The following is a 14,784-nucleotide window of genomic DNA, read 5'->3' on the forward strand; positions in this document are numbered from 1 at the left end:
CCTCGATGAGGCTAAGGCATACCTCGGGATGATACTATATTTGCCTTTGGCCAACAAGCAATATCTCAAGATTGCTATTGATCGAGTTTGTTCCCCACCTCAACCTCTTCTAGCGACCACCTATGGGCTCTAGAGATGAATTTACGTCTTCGGGATTAAACCAAACCACATCGATCCTACGGTCAACGACAACAAGCAACAGCAGTAAATATTTAATTTTTTTTTACGGCACCGTTGTCTATTCGACCCGATCCTTAATCGGATTTAGGACGAGTCGATTAAGTGATCATGTGGTTGAATCGAGTATATAAATTAGTAGGAAGAGGGTGGTGGCAAATTGGATGTTCCAAGAAAACCCGGGCGGTCAACGCGGGCGCGTGTGGTCAAAGGGGTGGGATCGCGGAGCCACCGCAAGCTATAAAAGCTCCACGTTGGTCGGCGGCAGTATTTGGTCAACGCGGGTCCCGTGCTCTCCCGGGTGCACAAAGAAAAGAAGCACACGTCTCGCAGTCGTGGCCCCCACATCTCCGATCACGGGGCAGGTAATTCTCTGGGTAGACGAAGGACAGTGTTCACGCGCTTGCTATTTATCATCATCCGAGTCGACAGCTCTCTTTTCTTCGACGTTTGAGAGATTTTAAGCAGCAATATTTGAACCAGTCACCTGCAGCTCCTCTTCATTTTCACACAAGGCAAATAATGGATCATGATCTTAATCTTCTTCTCCTACGAATGCATGTGAGAAGACATCACAAGGTATTGCGTGTCGAATAGGGTTCTTGCTTTCTTCTACGAGTTGCAGCTGTCCACTGTTCGATCGATGCATTTCAGCAACTTGTTCTTAGCCATCTTTTCTTTTCCTTTCCTCTAAATAATCTGTATTTATAAGATATGGTAGCGAAAAAGCCAAGTCTAGGAGTTGAGTTGAATCGAGTATATATATATATATATATATATATATATATATATATCCAAGCGATTGATCTCAGAGCCTTCCTTTGACTGCCGACAAGATGGTCGAGTTAGACTTTTGTGACGATGAAAGAAGTTGCACTCATCTTTAGCATAATTGAGAGCTGCTCGATCAGCAAGCGCCGTATGATGTGGGAAATCAAATGCGCACAAAATGCAAAGACGGCACACCGTCTTAGAGACTCGACAACGACCGCATCAGGAGCCGTCAATTTCGAGGCACACGGTCAAAATTCCACGGGATCACAACTGTTCAGATTGGAGGCGGTCAACATCCTGCCTTCCCCAATCATAAAGTCCTCGTCACCCCTTGACCCAGGGGCATTTACGTCCCAGAATCATCAACCATATATACGGCGAATACGTGATATTGAAACACGAAAGGGCAGATATGTAAAGGCGAAGAAGAGCGGGAGTGGGTGAGAGAGAGAGAGAGGAAAGAATGGGGGATGTTTTAGGAATCTGCGGCCCGAAGACGAAGCCATTTCCACCGCCGATGATTTAACGTCGGACCTCCCCACTTAGCTCTCTCTCCCGCTCTTGCCGTACAAGTCAAACCCCCCGTACCTCCGGCCACCGTCGCCGGCGCCGGCGCCGTCGCTACCCTTTCCCTCTCCTTCCTAGGCCGCCACCCAGCCGATCCTTGTAATCTAACCTTTAATGTCCTTATGATCGTCGCGCAGTGCTATTACTATCATCATTATTGGGGGGAGGGAAAGAGAGGAGAGAAGGGAGAAGAAAGAGCAGGCGTTTGGAATCGGGACATGAGCATTAAATTGGAGGAAGCCTCTTAATTTGGCCCGAACGAGTAGCTGCGGAGGTAGCAGCGGCAGAGGTCGCTTTTCGGTTCTTTTCTTCTCCCATTGGATTTTGATTTTTCCCTCCTTTTTTCTTCTTTTAATTTGTTTCCTTTTTTTTTCTCGATTTTCCCCCCTTTTTTCATTTAATTTTGAATCGATCTTTCTGGAATCGAGAAGAGAAGTGGAGACGAGGAGGAGGCGCTCGGAGGCCCGCGATTGATGGCCCAGCTGTAGCCATGCCCCGTGTCGTGGTCGCCGTTGTTGTCTTCGTCGTCTTCGCGCTGTGGCGCGCCGCGGCGGCGCAGAAACTGAGCTCGGCGGCTGATCTTGCGGGGTTGTACAGCCTCCGTGCCTCGCTTGGTCTCCGAGCCCGGGACTGGCCGCGGCGGGCGGACCCGTGCACGTCCTGGACCGGCGTCGCCTGCAGCGCCTCCGGCCGGGTCGTGCGCCTCGACCTCTCCGGCCTCCGCCGTACCCGGGTGGGTCGCCTGAGTCCCCGGTTCGCGGTCGACGGGCTCAGGAACCTTACCCAGCTCGTCTCCTTCAACGCCACCGGGTTCGCCCTCCCCGGACCCATCCCGGACTGGTTCGGCCGAGAACTCGCTCCGACCTTTGCGGTCCTCATTCTCCGCGACGCCTCCGTCGTCGGATCCATCCCTAACTCGCTCAGCGGCGCCGCCGGGCTCGCCGTGCTCAACCTGGCTGGCAACGCCATCACGGGCAACATCCCGCCCACGCTCGGTCAGCTGAGCAACCTCACTCTCCTCGACCTCTCTCGCAACGCCCTCTCCGGGCCTATCCCGGCGTCCTTCGCGGCGCTCGCCAACCTCGCCAACCTCGACCTCTCCTTCAACTCCCTATCCGGTTCGCTGCCGCTGGCCCTCGGCACGCTCCGAGCCTTGAAAACCCTGATTCTGGCGAACAATAACCTCACCGGATCGGTCCCTGCACAGCTCGGTGATCTCTCTTCGCTCGCCATTCTTGATCTCAGCTTCAATTCCCTCGCCGGATCGCTTCCTGATGACCTCAAGAACCTAAGGAGCCTACAACATCTCATCTTGGCCAACAACTCGCTTTCAGGCAGTCTCACGACCGGTCTCTTGGCCGTTCTTCCCCGGCTTCAGTCCATCAAACTGAGTCGCAACAATTTCTCTGGGACATTACCTGACTCACTCTGGTCTCTTTTGGAGCTACGCTTGGTTGACGTCTCTTACAATAACCTCACTGGAGTACTTCCAGACCTTGTGCCGGCTATTGTTGAAGGAAACGACAGTGATGCTCTCTTCGACCTTTCAAGCAACCTCTATTATGGTTATATCTCTTCTAGCTTTGGGAGTGTCTTCGCCAAGTTTGCAACGGTAAATATATCAGATAACTACTTCAAAGGTCGATTGCCATTAGATAATGCGAGCAGCAATGTGTCTTTTGGATTGAATTGCTTCAAAAATACTAAGAATCAGAGAAGTCCAGATGACTGTTTGCAGTTTTATTCCGCAAGAGGGCTACTTTATGATGGTGATGACACACCGGGTACTGCCCCGCCTTCAGGCACTTCCAAGGAGGGTCATCGGAACTTAAAGTATATCTTGATAGGGGCGTTTGGAGGTGCTCTGGTGCTCGTGATACTGGTCGTTTTACTGGTATGCTGTTTGAAGAGATCTGGTGGCCGGAAAGCTGAACTGCACGAGAATGGTGCAGGTGCAGATCCATCTGTCAGTGGCACACAGGTCCCTGGTGTTTATGTCAATTTGTCGAATGTAGGGGAGGCCTTCAGTTATGAGCAGCTGTTTCGGGCTACTTTGGATTTTAGTGATGCCAACCTCATCAAGAAGGGACATTCGAGCGATATCTACCATGGCACATTGGACACGGGAATTCCTGTGGTTGTGAAGAGGATGGATGTACGGAAGGTCAGAAAGGATGCTCATGCTGCAGAGTTGGATTTATTCTCCAAGGGTTTGCATGAGAGATTGGTGCCATTTATGGGCCACTGCTTGGAGAATGAGAACGAGAAATTCCTTGTCTATAAATATGTGCCAAACGGTGACCTCTATATGGTGTTGCAGGCGAAACCTGAGCCAGAAGAAGGGTTGCAGTCATTGGATTGGATAAAGAGGTTGAAGATTGCAACAGGCATTGCTCAGGCACTGTGCTATCTTCATCATGATTGTTTGCCGCCACTTGTTCATAGGTAATGCTCTTATATTGTCGAGTTAAACAATGGTTACTCTAGTTCAATTATAGGTCTGCCTGCACAAGTGAAAATAGAAACAAATTGATTCAGATACTAGATTTTTATCTTAGATAGTCTTTGCGGGTTCAATGTTTTTTGTTTTCCCTATCATCTCGGAAGCTCTTCCACCAAATTCAATTGATTTTCACCTTCAGCACCATGATTGCTGGATGTATTCTTGTGGATTGCTTTATCCATCGTCTTTGTTATGATCTCCATATAACAAACTTAGTGAGTGAGAAAACACATATTATCCACTCTTCATATCTTATAGATCTTTCCACAGCTCCATTCCCAAGGTTTATTGAATTTGGAAACTTGGATATGTCTTGTTATTTTGCCAACCTGAGGGTTTGAAGTCTTTTAGGTTACCAAAGTGTCCAATACTTGACAATATACTTTTTTTTTATAAGCATTTTGGATATGCTTAAAAGATTCTTCTTTTCATTATTTACTCTGTTTCATGCTGTTGAATTTCTTGATCATTCTTGAATCCTGACTTTTTGTGTCATTTTTACCTTTTAAAGAATTACATTAGGCCAACACCTAACTTCTCTTTTTTGCTATTTTTATTTTGTATTCTCTACTTTGCTAATTCATTTGAAGAATTGCGACGCAGCAGATTGGTCCTTTTTCTTGGTCCATTTTTTCCATGTCGAATGATTACTGAACACTTGTACTTATCCAATTATGTTTGGCATATTTATCTTGTCTCGAGATGCCAGCAGCCCTCTTTGTCTTCATGTTTTCATTCGGCCTTAGGTCAATTTAACACGTTTACACAACATTTTATGCAACCAGACTGCCTCGAGGTGCTCTAATCTTTAGATACTGGATGTTGTTTTATTCTCAGCTTTAGATATTGAATATAAGCAAACAGAAATATAGATTTTTGTGCACTGGATGTTGCATTCTCAGACGGGCACTACATCTCTGGATGTGGTCATGTCATATATTTATTGCATAAATGGCATGTGCATACATAAATAATCTTAAAACTGAGGTGATATAGGTACATAGCTTAGGTAACTAAGAATAGATTTTATGTGTGTACCATTATCGTCCATAATTCTAGGATTGATTCTTGACAGCTATTATGTATGCAACATGTCAGCTGGACTTGACAACATTGTACTAATCAAACATGCATGAGCCATCTTGGAGTTCATGGTGCTTCGTCTAGTGATTTTCTATGCATAAGATTCAAATTTTTGCTAACAAAGTTAAATTCTTTGCAAAAGCTACCTGTTGCCTCCATTGATATATTTTGTGGTGATCCTGTCGAAATTTTCTTTCCGGCACAAGAAGTATCGCCTATTTAGTACTACGTAATGGATAGAATGTTGTGGTTGCAGAGACATCCAAGCAAGCAGTGTCCTTCTTGATGACAAATTCGAGGTGCGGCTTGGAAGTTTGAGTGAGGTCTGTGCTCAGGAAGGGGAAGCACACCAGAAGGCCATCACCAGGCTATTGAGAATGTCACAGTAAGTTCCAATCCACATTTTTCCTTTGTTAATAATTCTTGAGATAGCATATATGTAGTAGTATCTTAGGGTTTTATGGTGGGTCAGTTTTCTGTCTATTTTGGATCTTGATGAATCTTTTTGCATCAGTTGATTTCTGTTTGTAGTTTGCAAATTGGTTTTTCGTGTCATTCACTTAACTTGAATGTTGGGTACTGTTTTTTGACAAATAAAGCATATTGAACAAGTCAATAGCGAAAAGGATTACGACATTAAGAGATTGATGGTAAAAAAGCATTCAGACAAATCAGCAGTAGCTGTATGTGATTATAAAACCTTTATTAGAAAATAAAGCACCAATCATAGAAAGAGGCTTAAAAAGCAACATGAGACCTCAAATAACCATGTCTTTCGGCAGATGTGGTTGCCTGTTTCTTAATTAACTGAGATTCTTTCAAGAGAGATGTGGATTAATCGAGGCATCGTATAGAGAATAAAAAAAGAGATGTGCATGAGACTTGCATTCTTTCCCTCGTATTTTTCTAAGATTCAATCAAGCTTGCCAAGTTCTAACCGCTGCTTCTCTTCCGTGATTGATGTACAGGGTATCAGTGCAAAATATGTCCGGTATGATTATTTAATTCCGACTCCTTTGTTTCAATTGCTTCATATCACTCCATTGCTTCTACTCCCTAAATCTGCAATCTGCAGGGCCTCCCGCAACATGTGCATATGACGTATATTGTTTTGGGAAGGTGTTGCTGGAGCTGATCACCGGGAAGCTCGGCATTAGTGGGTCAAACGATGTTAATGCGACGAACGAGTGGCTTGATCACACCCTGCCTCACATCAACATGTACGAGAAGGAAGCTGTGACGAAGATCGTGGATCCTTTCTTGGTGGTGGACGAGGACCACTTGGAGGAGGTCTGGGCCATGGCGATCGTTGCAAAGTCGTGCCTCAATCCGAAGCCTAATAGGCGGCCGCAAGCGAGGCATATCCTCACGGCAGTGGAGAACCCGTTGAAGGTGGTAAGGCAGGACATCACCACCGGGTCGACCGCTACGCTGACGATGATGACTTCGTCAAGGGGTTCTTGGAATTTGGCATTCATGGGAAGCTGGCGACGCAGCTCCTCCGAGACCATGTGTGTGGCACCAGGGCAAGCGAGGGAGGATCAAGCGGTGAAATGGTCGGGTACAACCAGGTCTCAAGGGAGCGGAGGAGGGGAGCAATCATTCTCTAGGAAGCGGCTGTCCAAGGAGATCTTCCCAGAGCCGTCCAGTGTACGTGACATGCAGGATTGAGAGGAAGGCTTTGGTGATTCTTTGGGTAATAAAGACATCGAGTTCATGCACATCACTCATCGGCTCCGCCTAACCAACTCTCTACAGATGAGATGTCCATCTTCTGCTCCTGCTCATGCACCACCAATGCACAACTTTTCTGTTGGGAAAGCCAAAAATACATTTACAGGTGATTCATTTTCTTTTGGCAGTCTGGGCTGTGATTCTTTTCTCGTGTCATTTTGTCAGTTGCTGGTGGTGTTTTTGGAGTATTGTACAGTGGTTTCACATTGCAACTTGTGTTTCGCTCAACAAAGGGAACTACTCTGAAGCTCCTCCAGACTTTGACGTGTCTGAAATTTTAAGCCATTTGAAGTGTGAACTGAATAAACAACAGAATAAACATGCAATGATTCATTGTTCGTTAATGAGTTTGAACAAGCAAAGGCTTGTGGCATGCGGATCAAGCGGGACATTCAGGCATTTCTGGTCGTTTAAGCCATGTTCTACTCATCTTATGGCTAATCTATCATCATTGAAGATCTTATCTTCAGAGAAATTTGATGATTTGACTTAGTGATGGACGATTTCAGCAGCTACGGTCATGGTATATATACAAAATTATGTTATGTAGCGCCTTATTATGCAGCTTATACAAATGTTATGATGTCAATATGGAGAAGAAGATGACAAATAAGAAGCATCATAACATGACATGAACATGGTGCCTACCTGGCAGCGGTATGGAGTGCTCGAACAGGGAAATGCTTCAATGACGCAGCTTGACTTCATCAGCAATCTGTAATGCACGCACTTTACAGCAAGAAACCTGAAAGATCGTGTCCACCAAGCAACATTAGAACCTTAGAAAGCAATGTTTCTTTATCGGGCTTGTCTACGGATGCAACAAGAACACGAGTACTACCTGATAGATCATGGAGATGAGCCCTCGAGCTATCAAAATATTCTGTGTATATTACACACGGAACCACATAACTTTAAGCTACTGAGTACACAATACAACGATTTCAAATTCTGAAGAAAAAAATCCACATTTCCTGATTTTTTTTTAGCACAGTAGAATATTATTGGGTGCCGTTATGGAAACTCTTTTCTTTATGAATCTTAAAACACGGCTTATGGAAGTGACTTTGGACAGTCATCCGACAGCACGAGGAAGTTCATCAACCATATTCTAATGAAAAGAGTGCCACCGCTGTATCAAGATTGTCCGGATCCTGGCGGATTCGAACCGCCATCCTCACATGACGGAGGGCTCCTGCCTTTTGGAGCTCAAGGATCCACAAACTGATTAGGTGTCTATATATATATATGACAGTGAGAGATGCTCTCTTCAATCAAAATCTGGAAATTACTCGGAGGACGAAATTTATTAGGTCTTACACCACAACGAAAATTTGATAATGGTCATGATGATATACTTTTTACCATTTATGATCAAATATTTACCACTCAAACGTGGATGATATTTCACGCCATAAGTCTTTTGGTTGCTTCCTGGTTCGCACACCCCGCAGCAGCTTCAGCTGCCACCACATGACAAATTATACAAAATTCGAAATGGAATTGAACATCCTAAGTTTTAAATCAAAGAATATTTACTCTACAATTAACAATATCTGTATTCAATTCAGCATTATCTGGTCAAATAACGAACAGATACTCTAAAGAATCTAAAAAAAAGAAAAAGAAATTTCAGTTGCAAAAAAGTCTTTCACAAAATGAGAGGACGAATTTCTAATAATAATGATACTAGTTGAAACTAGTGGAGCTATATTATGAAAGTACAAACCATTCATTACCTTGTCAACTAAAGCTTAGGGAGACAGATTCCGACCTCGCACTCCGCCTTCACGGCAGGGCACAGGGAGCAGTGAGCTGCTGCCTCGGCAAAGGCTTCCCAACATCCACATCAACAGCAAAAGATCAGGAGTACGGCATGGGTACGTCACGGAAATTATACCGCTACTAATTCTGCAGCAACTAGTTTAAAAGAGGCTTTGGCATATTTTTGAACCAATCACATGACAGCCTCACCGAATAAATAGAACCATAAAAAAGAAGAAAGACAGACTTAAGAGTAGTTGTAACCAAGTCAAAAAGTCCCAAGGAAGAAATTTCAAGACGATGCCGTGATACCATCGTTCACTCAGATTTTAAAAGCAGGCTGAGCACGTACATAGTGTATGTCCAAATCACGGACAGATCTGGGGCATGGTACAACACTCGATCATAGTTGATTCAATTATTCACTTTGACAGCATAAGAGAAATATCACGATATAACAACAACATAACAATGAAAATTTAACCACCAGATTCCACACATCACAAGATTGAAAACCTCATAATGGTCACCGCCGTAACATGTAAATTTTGTGAAAATAATAATATCATGCAACCTTAGTAAGCATCAATGTTTTTTTGTTCTTTGTGGTTGCCCTGAAGGAGAAACAAATGAGTAAATAATTGTGGCAGAAATAATAGGCAGTTAAATTATTTGAAGCTTGCATATATAGATGCATATACTATATCAACATATTTACAGGCATTTCCCTAAATGAGAATCATCCTTCAGTATCAGTATCATCTTAGAGAATGTAGCCGATGACAACTATAAGATAGCACAAATAAATTGCAAAATTGATTCCAATGGAAAATTGGCATATAATAAATTGAAATGATATCCGATAATCAGAATTTGTAGCAGTTATAGGTGCACGAAATTAGTAGTAAAGAATTTGACATTTAATCTGATTTGCGAAGAACAAAGGGGAAGACTATCTATACCTCACTGATTTGGAGAAATGGCCACGAAGCTTGCATCCCATGTGGTCATGAGGTTTAAACGGCGATGGAAACTACAGGAGTGTGATCGGTAGATAGATGGAAATGCCAGAGAGGAAAGAAACAGCACACGAGGAGAGAACCCGGGGCTGAAAATAATTACCCCCGTGCGATCTCTCCTCCCACACAAGAAAAGGAAAATTTTATTAACGATGAGCGACCTGCCATGCGAGCGCACCCAACATGGCAAAGGTCTATAGAACATGTATAGGTCCAAATTACCTTCCCCCATCCATCAAGATCCCCAGTCCAGTTTCGTTGCACTTAATCTAATGGTCATCGAACACTATTTGCTTCATGACTTCCTTTCTCGGACGCGTCCTTGGATAAGATCAGCACCACATCCGATCTTCCATGGAAGAAAGCAAGAAATAGGATATAGGCCTTTGGCCGCGAACCTACTTCGCCAGAGAAGAAAGTCGACCGGTATCGAACATACACATCCTCGTTACCGCCTCAGGCAGCTTGGAGTTGAAACTATGACATCCCACAGGGAAAGATTAGAAGAAGGGAAGAACGTACCGATACATAGACGAATCAGCAAGAAACCACGATGGACGTCATGAAAAAGCAGCATATCACACAAGAGGCATCTGCGGACTACGCAAGAAAGTTCAAGGGCGGAAAATAAGCCGAGAAAACAGACCAAACCGAGACGACGAAGAGCGCCAGAGACCTCCATGGTCTTGCCAGCTATCTGGTTTGCAAGCGGAAGATCATCTCCCGGTGATCTGCAACGCTAGAGATCCAAAAGAAGAACAGAGAACAGAACCAAATACAGCAAGCACATCTGCACCATCGATCGATCATCGAGTTGAGCCAAAGGGGTCTACAACAGGAAAGAATCAAAATACAATGTAGGACAAGAGAATCAGCCAGAAAGAAAAGAGAAACCAAGGCGGAATTGCGAGGAACTCAACGAGATCCGTCGATCAGCCGGAGGCAACCCAGACGAAAACTAACGGGGAGTTCGTTATTTATAGACCCAAGGAAAGGAGACCGACGGCTCGATGGAAGCGGTGCTGTTCGAACGGACAAGATTCGGTCACGTGTACTCATCCAATTCGCGCTTGCGTGGAACGAACCGACTTCTTCGCTCGTCCGCACCGTACAGTGAAGGATATTAGATGCACCCGTCCGAGACGTACCCGCCTCTGCTAACCGTCTTTCGGAAGGAACACATTTAAAATATACATCGAATCCAATACAAATTTATAATTGATGTTTAATATATATTTATGGTACTCTACTCGGATACTATCGATCCAATGAAATAATTAGTCTAACAATTTGATGACTTTAAATCATTGATTAAAATTCATAAGCACTAGCTAAAAAGGATATACATCTAAACCTATAAACCAACTAAATCACAATATGCCACAAAAAAAATCCCGAAAAAAAAAAAGAACAAAAATTAATAAAGAAACCCACTATTTGACATGTACAAAAGAAGTTCTGCTTTCATGCTCAAGATTAAGCATTTCAATATCAAGATTCAAACATCAGGACCATTCTTGTTCTTAAGCTATAAATCAATCCTGATAAGTGCATCATGTTTGTATTCCTGCATAATGAAGTTCGATATAAATGTAATTACTCAAATATGTATATGATTTTCTTGTTCATCAAAGACCATACCTTGCAAGCAAAATATTTCAGTATAGATGTTATTAAGTGATACTTTTCCGAATATGACAAATATAACATCATAAACAAAGCAACAACATTTTACAACCTTCAATTTCTCTGATCCATCATAGCAAACGTAGAGAAAAGATCAGCCCCATAACGAATTTGAGTCAGATGCAAAGTGTATCAATTATATCAGCCGCGGCAGATGCTGCCGAAGATAATCTCCAATGTTAAAAGATACCATTAACATATACCCTACCCCCCCAAAAAAAGGTTGCATTACCATGATTACTCCAGAAAAGTGGGAACATCATCAAGCCAACAGCAACCAATGCGAAATCATTGTTGGGTGATCTCGTAGATAACCCATGCTAGACCAATATCTCATGTCTGCCCGCAAATTAGACAGGTTATCAGCCTGAAAAATTATAAAATCCCAATGATATTCACATCGACAAAGGTAATGACATTCTTCTCTCCTTTTTCCTTGCAAGCCATCTATGCCTAGAAATCTTAAGGCATGTTGGAAGAAGAATTCCAAGGAATACAAGGACAGCTGAAATCAGGAAGTGTCTGAAGTAAAGTGCTGCATAGCAAGATACTATGAGCAAGACAAATACCAAAGCAAATGTCAGAGCCACAAAGACATCCCGCCTGCACAATAACAAAATATCACCGAATGTATGCTGTAGAATGATCTTATACTAAAAATGTGATTTCAACAAAAGAAGAAACAGAAAACAAATCAAGCCAAAGAGTTTCATAGATTTTGCACAGATTAAGCTGTAGCACCCCCAACAGTTAGGCATACATGGGGGCAATGACATAAATAAGCTCTTCATCCTACCTCCAAGTAGCACTGACACATTTTTTCAGCATTGATACTGAATTTTGAATCAATTATCCTTCGCACATGCATTTCGATGAACTCTTAAAGGTACAAACATCTGAGCAAGGTCCAAGAACAATCCACGTAAATGAGTTTATTGTCTTGACCAATAATGCTGTATGCCATTCTAGGCATTCGCATAGATGCATCCACTCCATTTGCTTTCAGTAAAAGCTCTGGTTGTAGGTAAAGTTACAGTTTGTCGACCTATGCTTAAAAAACACTTCAACTTGCCCACCGATAATCTAAACAGTGCCACTTAACTCACCTTGTGCTTTGATCCATCAAACATTTGACCCTTGTTGCTACTTGTCTCATATTGAAATTATGAATAAGACAAACATGCATTTACATGTGATACTTATATTAAGAAGGAAGCAATTAAAGTATTTAATGATAATATTAATAAAATCAGCATACAAATACGTGAATCTAATTGGCATGCTGGCACCGATACATCAAAACAGCATTGGTTGGTGTAGACTTGCGTATAAAATGTCTAAATTACGATACCCATATATCCCATATTATTCAAACATGTGCCACATAAGCACCATACTGAAGCCATGTTTGCATTACATATTGAGTCCACATGGATGCACTGCTGAACCATGCCAATGGACGCTACAATAATAGCCATAAGAGTTCATTGGGCTCAACGTCGGTGTTGCCTTTTTACTGTGTCCATGCCAAGTAAACACAATGGTAACAAGGGTCCATTGAGTGGCACACGGATGTCACCGATGCATCACATCAGGGCCACATCAATCCCATGTTATCTTGATGCGAGCAAGCATCACATCACCGTTTCATCCTATATTATTTTAAAAGTCAGGCGTGTAGGTAAATTGTAATGTTTCCTAAATTTAAAACAAATCTATGGTCTGATCTATGCAGTTAGAAGAAGGCAATCAAAGCAATCTTCAATCAGTTCAATTGCATTAAGGAATGTCTGCTAAACAAGATTTCATTTAGTTGTTAATTTGTTTCAAAGCCTGCTTCATTTACTTGGATTTGTAACTAATTCTAGTGCAAATAGCTAGAAGGCATGAACAGAAAATTGGAGCTCAAACTATGCTTCCTGTTAGATGTAACAGGTTCATGTCTGCTGCAACTGGTGGCCCAAACCGATAAGTGTTAGGTGCCTTTATGTGGGACCCTTCCTACTCAGCAAAAATCAAGGAACCGACTAAAAGTGATCTTTATATTTTTTTCAGAAGCACCTTAGTGTAGGTTAGGTCCAATGGAAAACCTAAAAGAATGCATGTCACTGCTAGAAAACAGATGTGATATCTTTTGAAAAGAAAAAGAAAGGGTAAGTCGGCTCCCATCACACTTTACTAATTTTATAATTATGGAATAGCAACTAAAATTATGGAAAAAATACATTAAAAACAATAAAAAGTTAGAAAGAAAAGAAAACTTAAACCTCAACATGACTCAGACAATACTTAAAATCTTTATAAAATATGAATTAACTGAGAATCAATAACTAAGCAGATTGAGAGCCAGTGGACTAGCAAACGACCATGGATGTCCACTTGGCTTCCTTCTCAACTCTAAGCCAATGGGATTGTCCACTCTTGCAAGAGATCTGACTTTCATGGGTTTACAATTCCTGTTAAAGAAACAATTTAAGTTATGTAGCTTTTGTTTTAGGCTCCTCAATCGATCATGGCACCTCCTAGAGGAAGTTAAATTTAAGGAAAGTGTCATTGGTCATTAGTACGTCATATACCTTGTCTAAATTACGCAACTTGTCAATCATAGTTTCGTAGTTCATATACTTTCTTAATTCTTCTTCCACATGAGCCTGGATGTGCCCATAGAAACTTCAACATTATCCTTAAAGATCCCCTTACTTTGGTGATTCTTAATTATATAAAGATTCTCTGCTTATCTCACAAATAATCCTTAAGTAATATGTGTTTAGGTCATTACACTGTTATCCCATGTTTCAGACTTATCACCTTAGCCCCTTACCACATTACTTTTTTTTTTAATCCCTACCACATTACGTAGTCAAATTTAGTTTTACCCTTACCCATGATTACCTCTTTAACAAAAATGCCATAGGCTTGAATTTGTTTTTGCATGTAAGAGACCTTCGCATTCCAACGTCCTTACTACATAATTGACTCAAAGATGCCAAAAATGAGACCCATGTAATATACACATCGCTGCTCCTAACAATAAATTATACATCTAAAAAAGAAAATCTATACATCCGAAAGACCAAAAAGATAACACTGCTTAAAGTATACTTCTGAGAACAGCACGGATTGTCCTATGGATTATTCTCATATTTAGGCAGTCTCTACACGTCTAAACCATGACAAAAATCAATGTAAAAGTCACAATCTCTCACCCCATATTTACATATTTTCTCTCTAGTTAACCTATAAGGACAAGATCGCAAATGCAGCATCCATTATATCAAATCGAAACCACATTTCAAGAGAAGGGCATCGTCTGATCATCTCCCCTCGCGAAATTACCTACAACCAATCCGCCTATAACAAACAAATGGTTTCCAAATCGAAGACGAGGACTATTTTGTCTCGCATAATTGAAGATTGTTAAGGAATGGAGCGGGAAAGGAAACCTGGTGGTCATCTGGGGCTTGGGAGAGAAGGCCG

At 42.2% G+C, this 14,784-nt stretch overlaps 1 protein-coding gene and 1 long non-coding RNA gene across 5 annotated transcripts; one reads left to right on the plus strand and one right to left on the minus strand.

Moving 5' to 3' along the window:
- The first annotated feature begins 1,357 nt into the window (after positions 1–1,357).
- On the plus strand, positions 1,358–7,094 carry LOC135645958 (probable LRR receptor-like serine/threonine-protein kinase At2g16250). 3 transcript variants are annotated; one of them, XM_065164931.1, is made up of 5 exons: positions 1,358–1,807; positions 1,947–3,963; positions 5,361–5,489; positions 6,073–6,095; positions 6,180–7,094. In XM_065164931.1, exons 2-5 carry the CDS (start codon positions 2,009–2,011, stop codon positions 6,773–6,775), a joined length of 2,703 nt encoding a protein of 900 aa, XP_065021003.1. In that variant the 5' UTR covers positions 1,358–1,807; positions 1,947–2,008; the 3' UTR covers positions 6,776–7,094. The 3 variants fall into 3 exon arrangements, with proteins under 3 accessions (XP_065021003.1, XP_065021002.1, XP_065021001.1); XM_065164930.1 differs by having other exon boundaries at positions 1,950–3,963; XM_065164929.1 differs by having other exon boundaries at positions 1,358–3,963.
- On the minus strand, positions 6,972–10,558 carry LOC135645959 (uncharacterized). Of its 2 annotated transcripts, none has more exons than XR_010498925.1 (3): positions 10,268–10,558; positions 7,487–10,098; positions 6,972–7,107 (listed from the first exon to the last, which is right to left on the minus strand). It is a non-coding gene; the product is annotated as an uncharacterized LOC135645959 (long non-coding RNA). The 2 variants fall into 2 exon arrangements; XR_010498924.1 differs by having other exon boundaries at positions 7,487–8,301; positions 8,578–10,558.
- Positions 10,559–14,784: the final 4,226 nt, after the last annotated feature.

The sequence above is a fragment of the Musa acuminata genome, chromosome BXJ3-8 (assembly GCF_036884655.1).
Source record: "Musa acuminata AAA Group cultivar baxijiao chromosome BXJ3-8, Cavendish_Baxijiao_AAA, whole genome shotgun sequence".
In the NCBI taxonomy this organism is placed as follows: domain Eukaryota; kingdom Viridiplantae; phylum Streptophyta; class Magnoliopsida; order Zingiberales; family Musaceae; genus Musa; species Musa acuminata.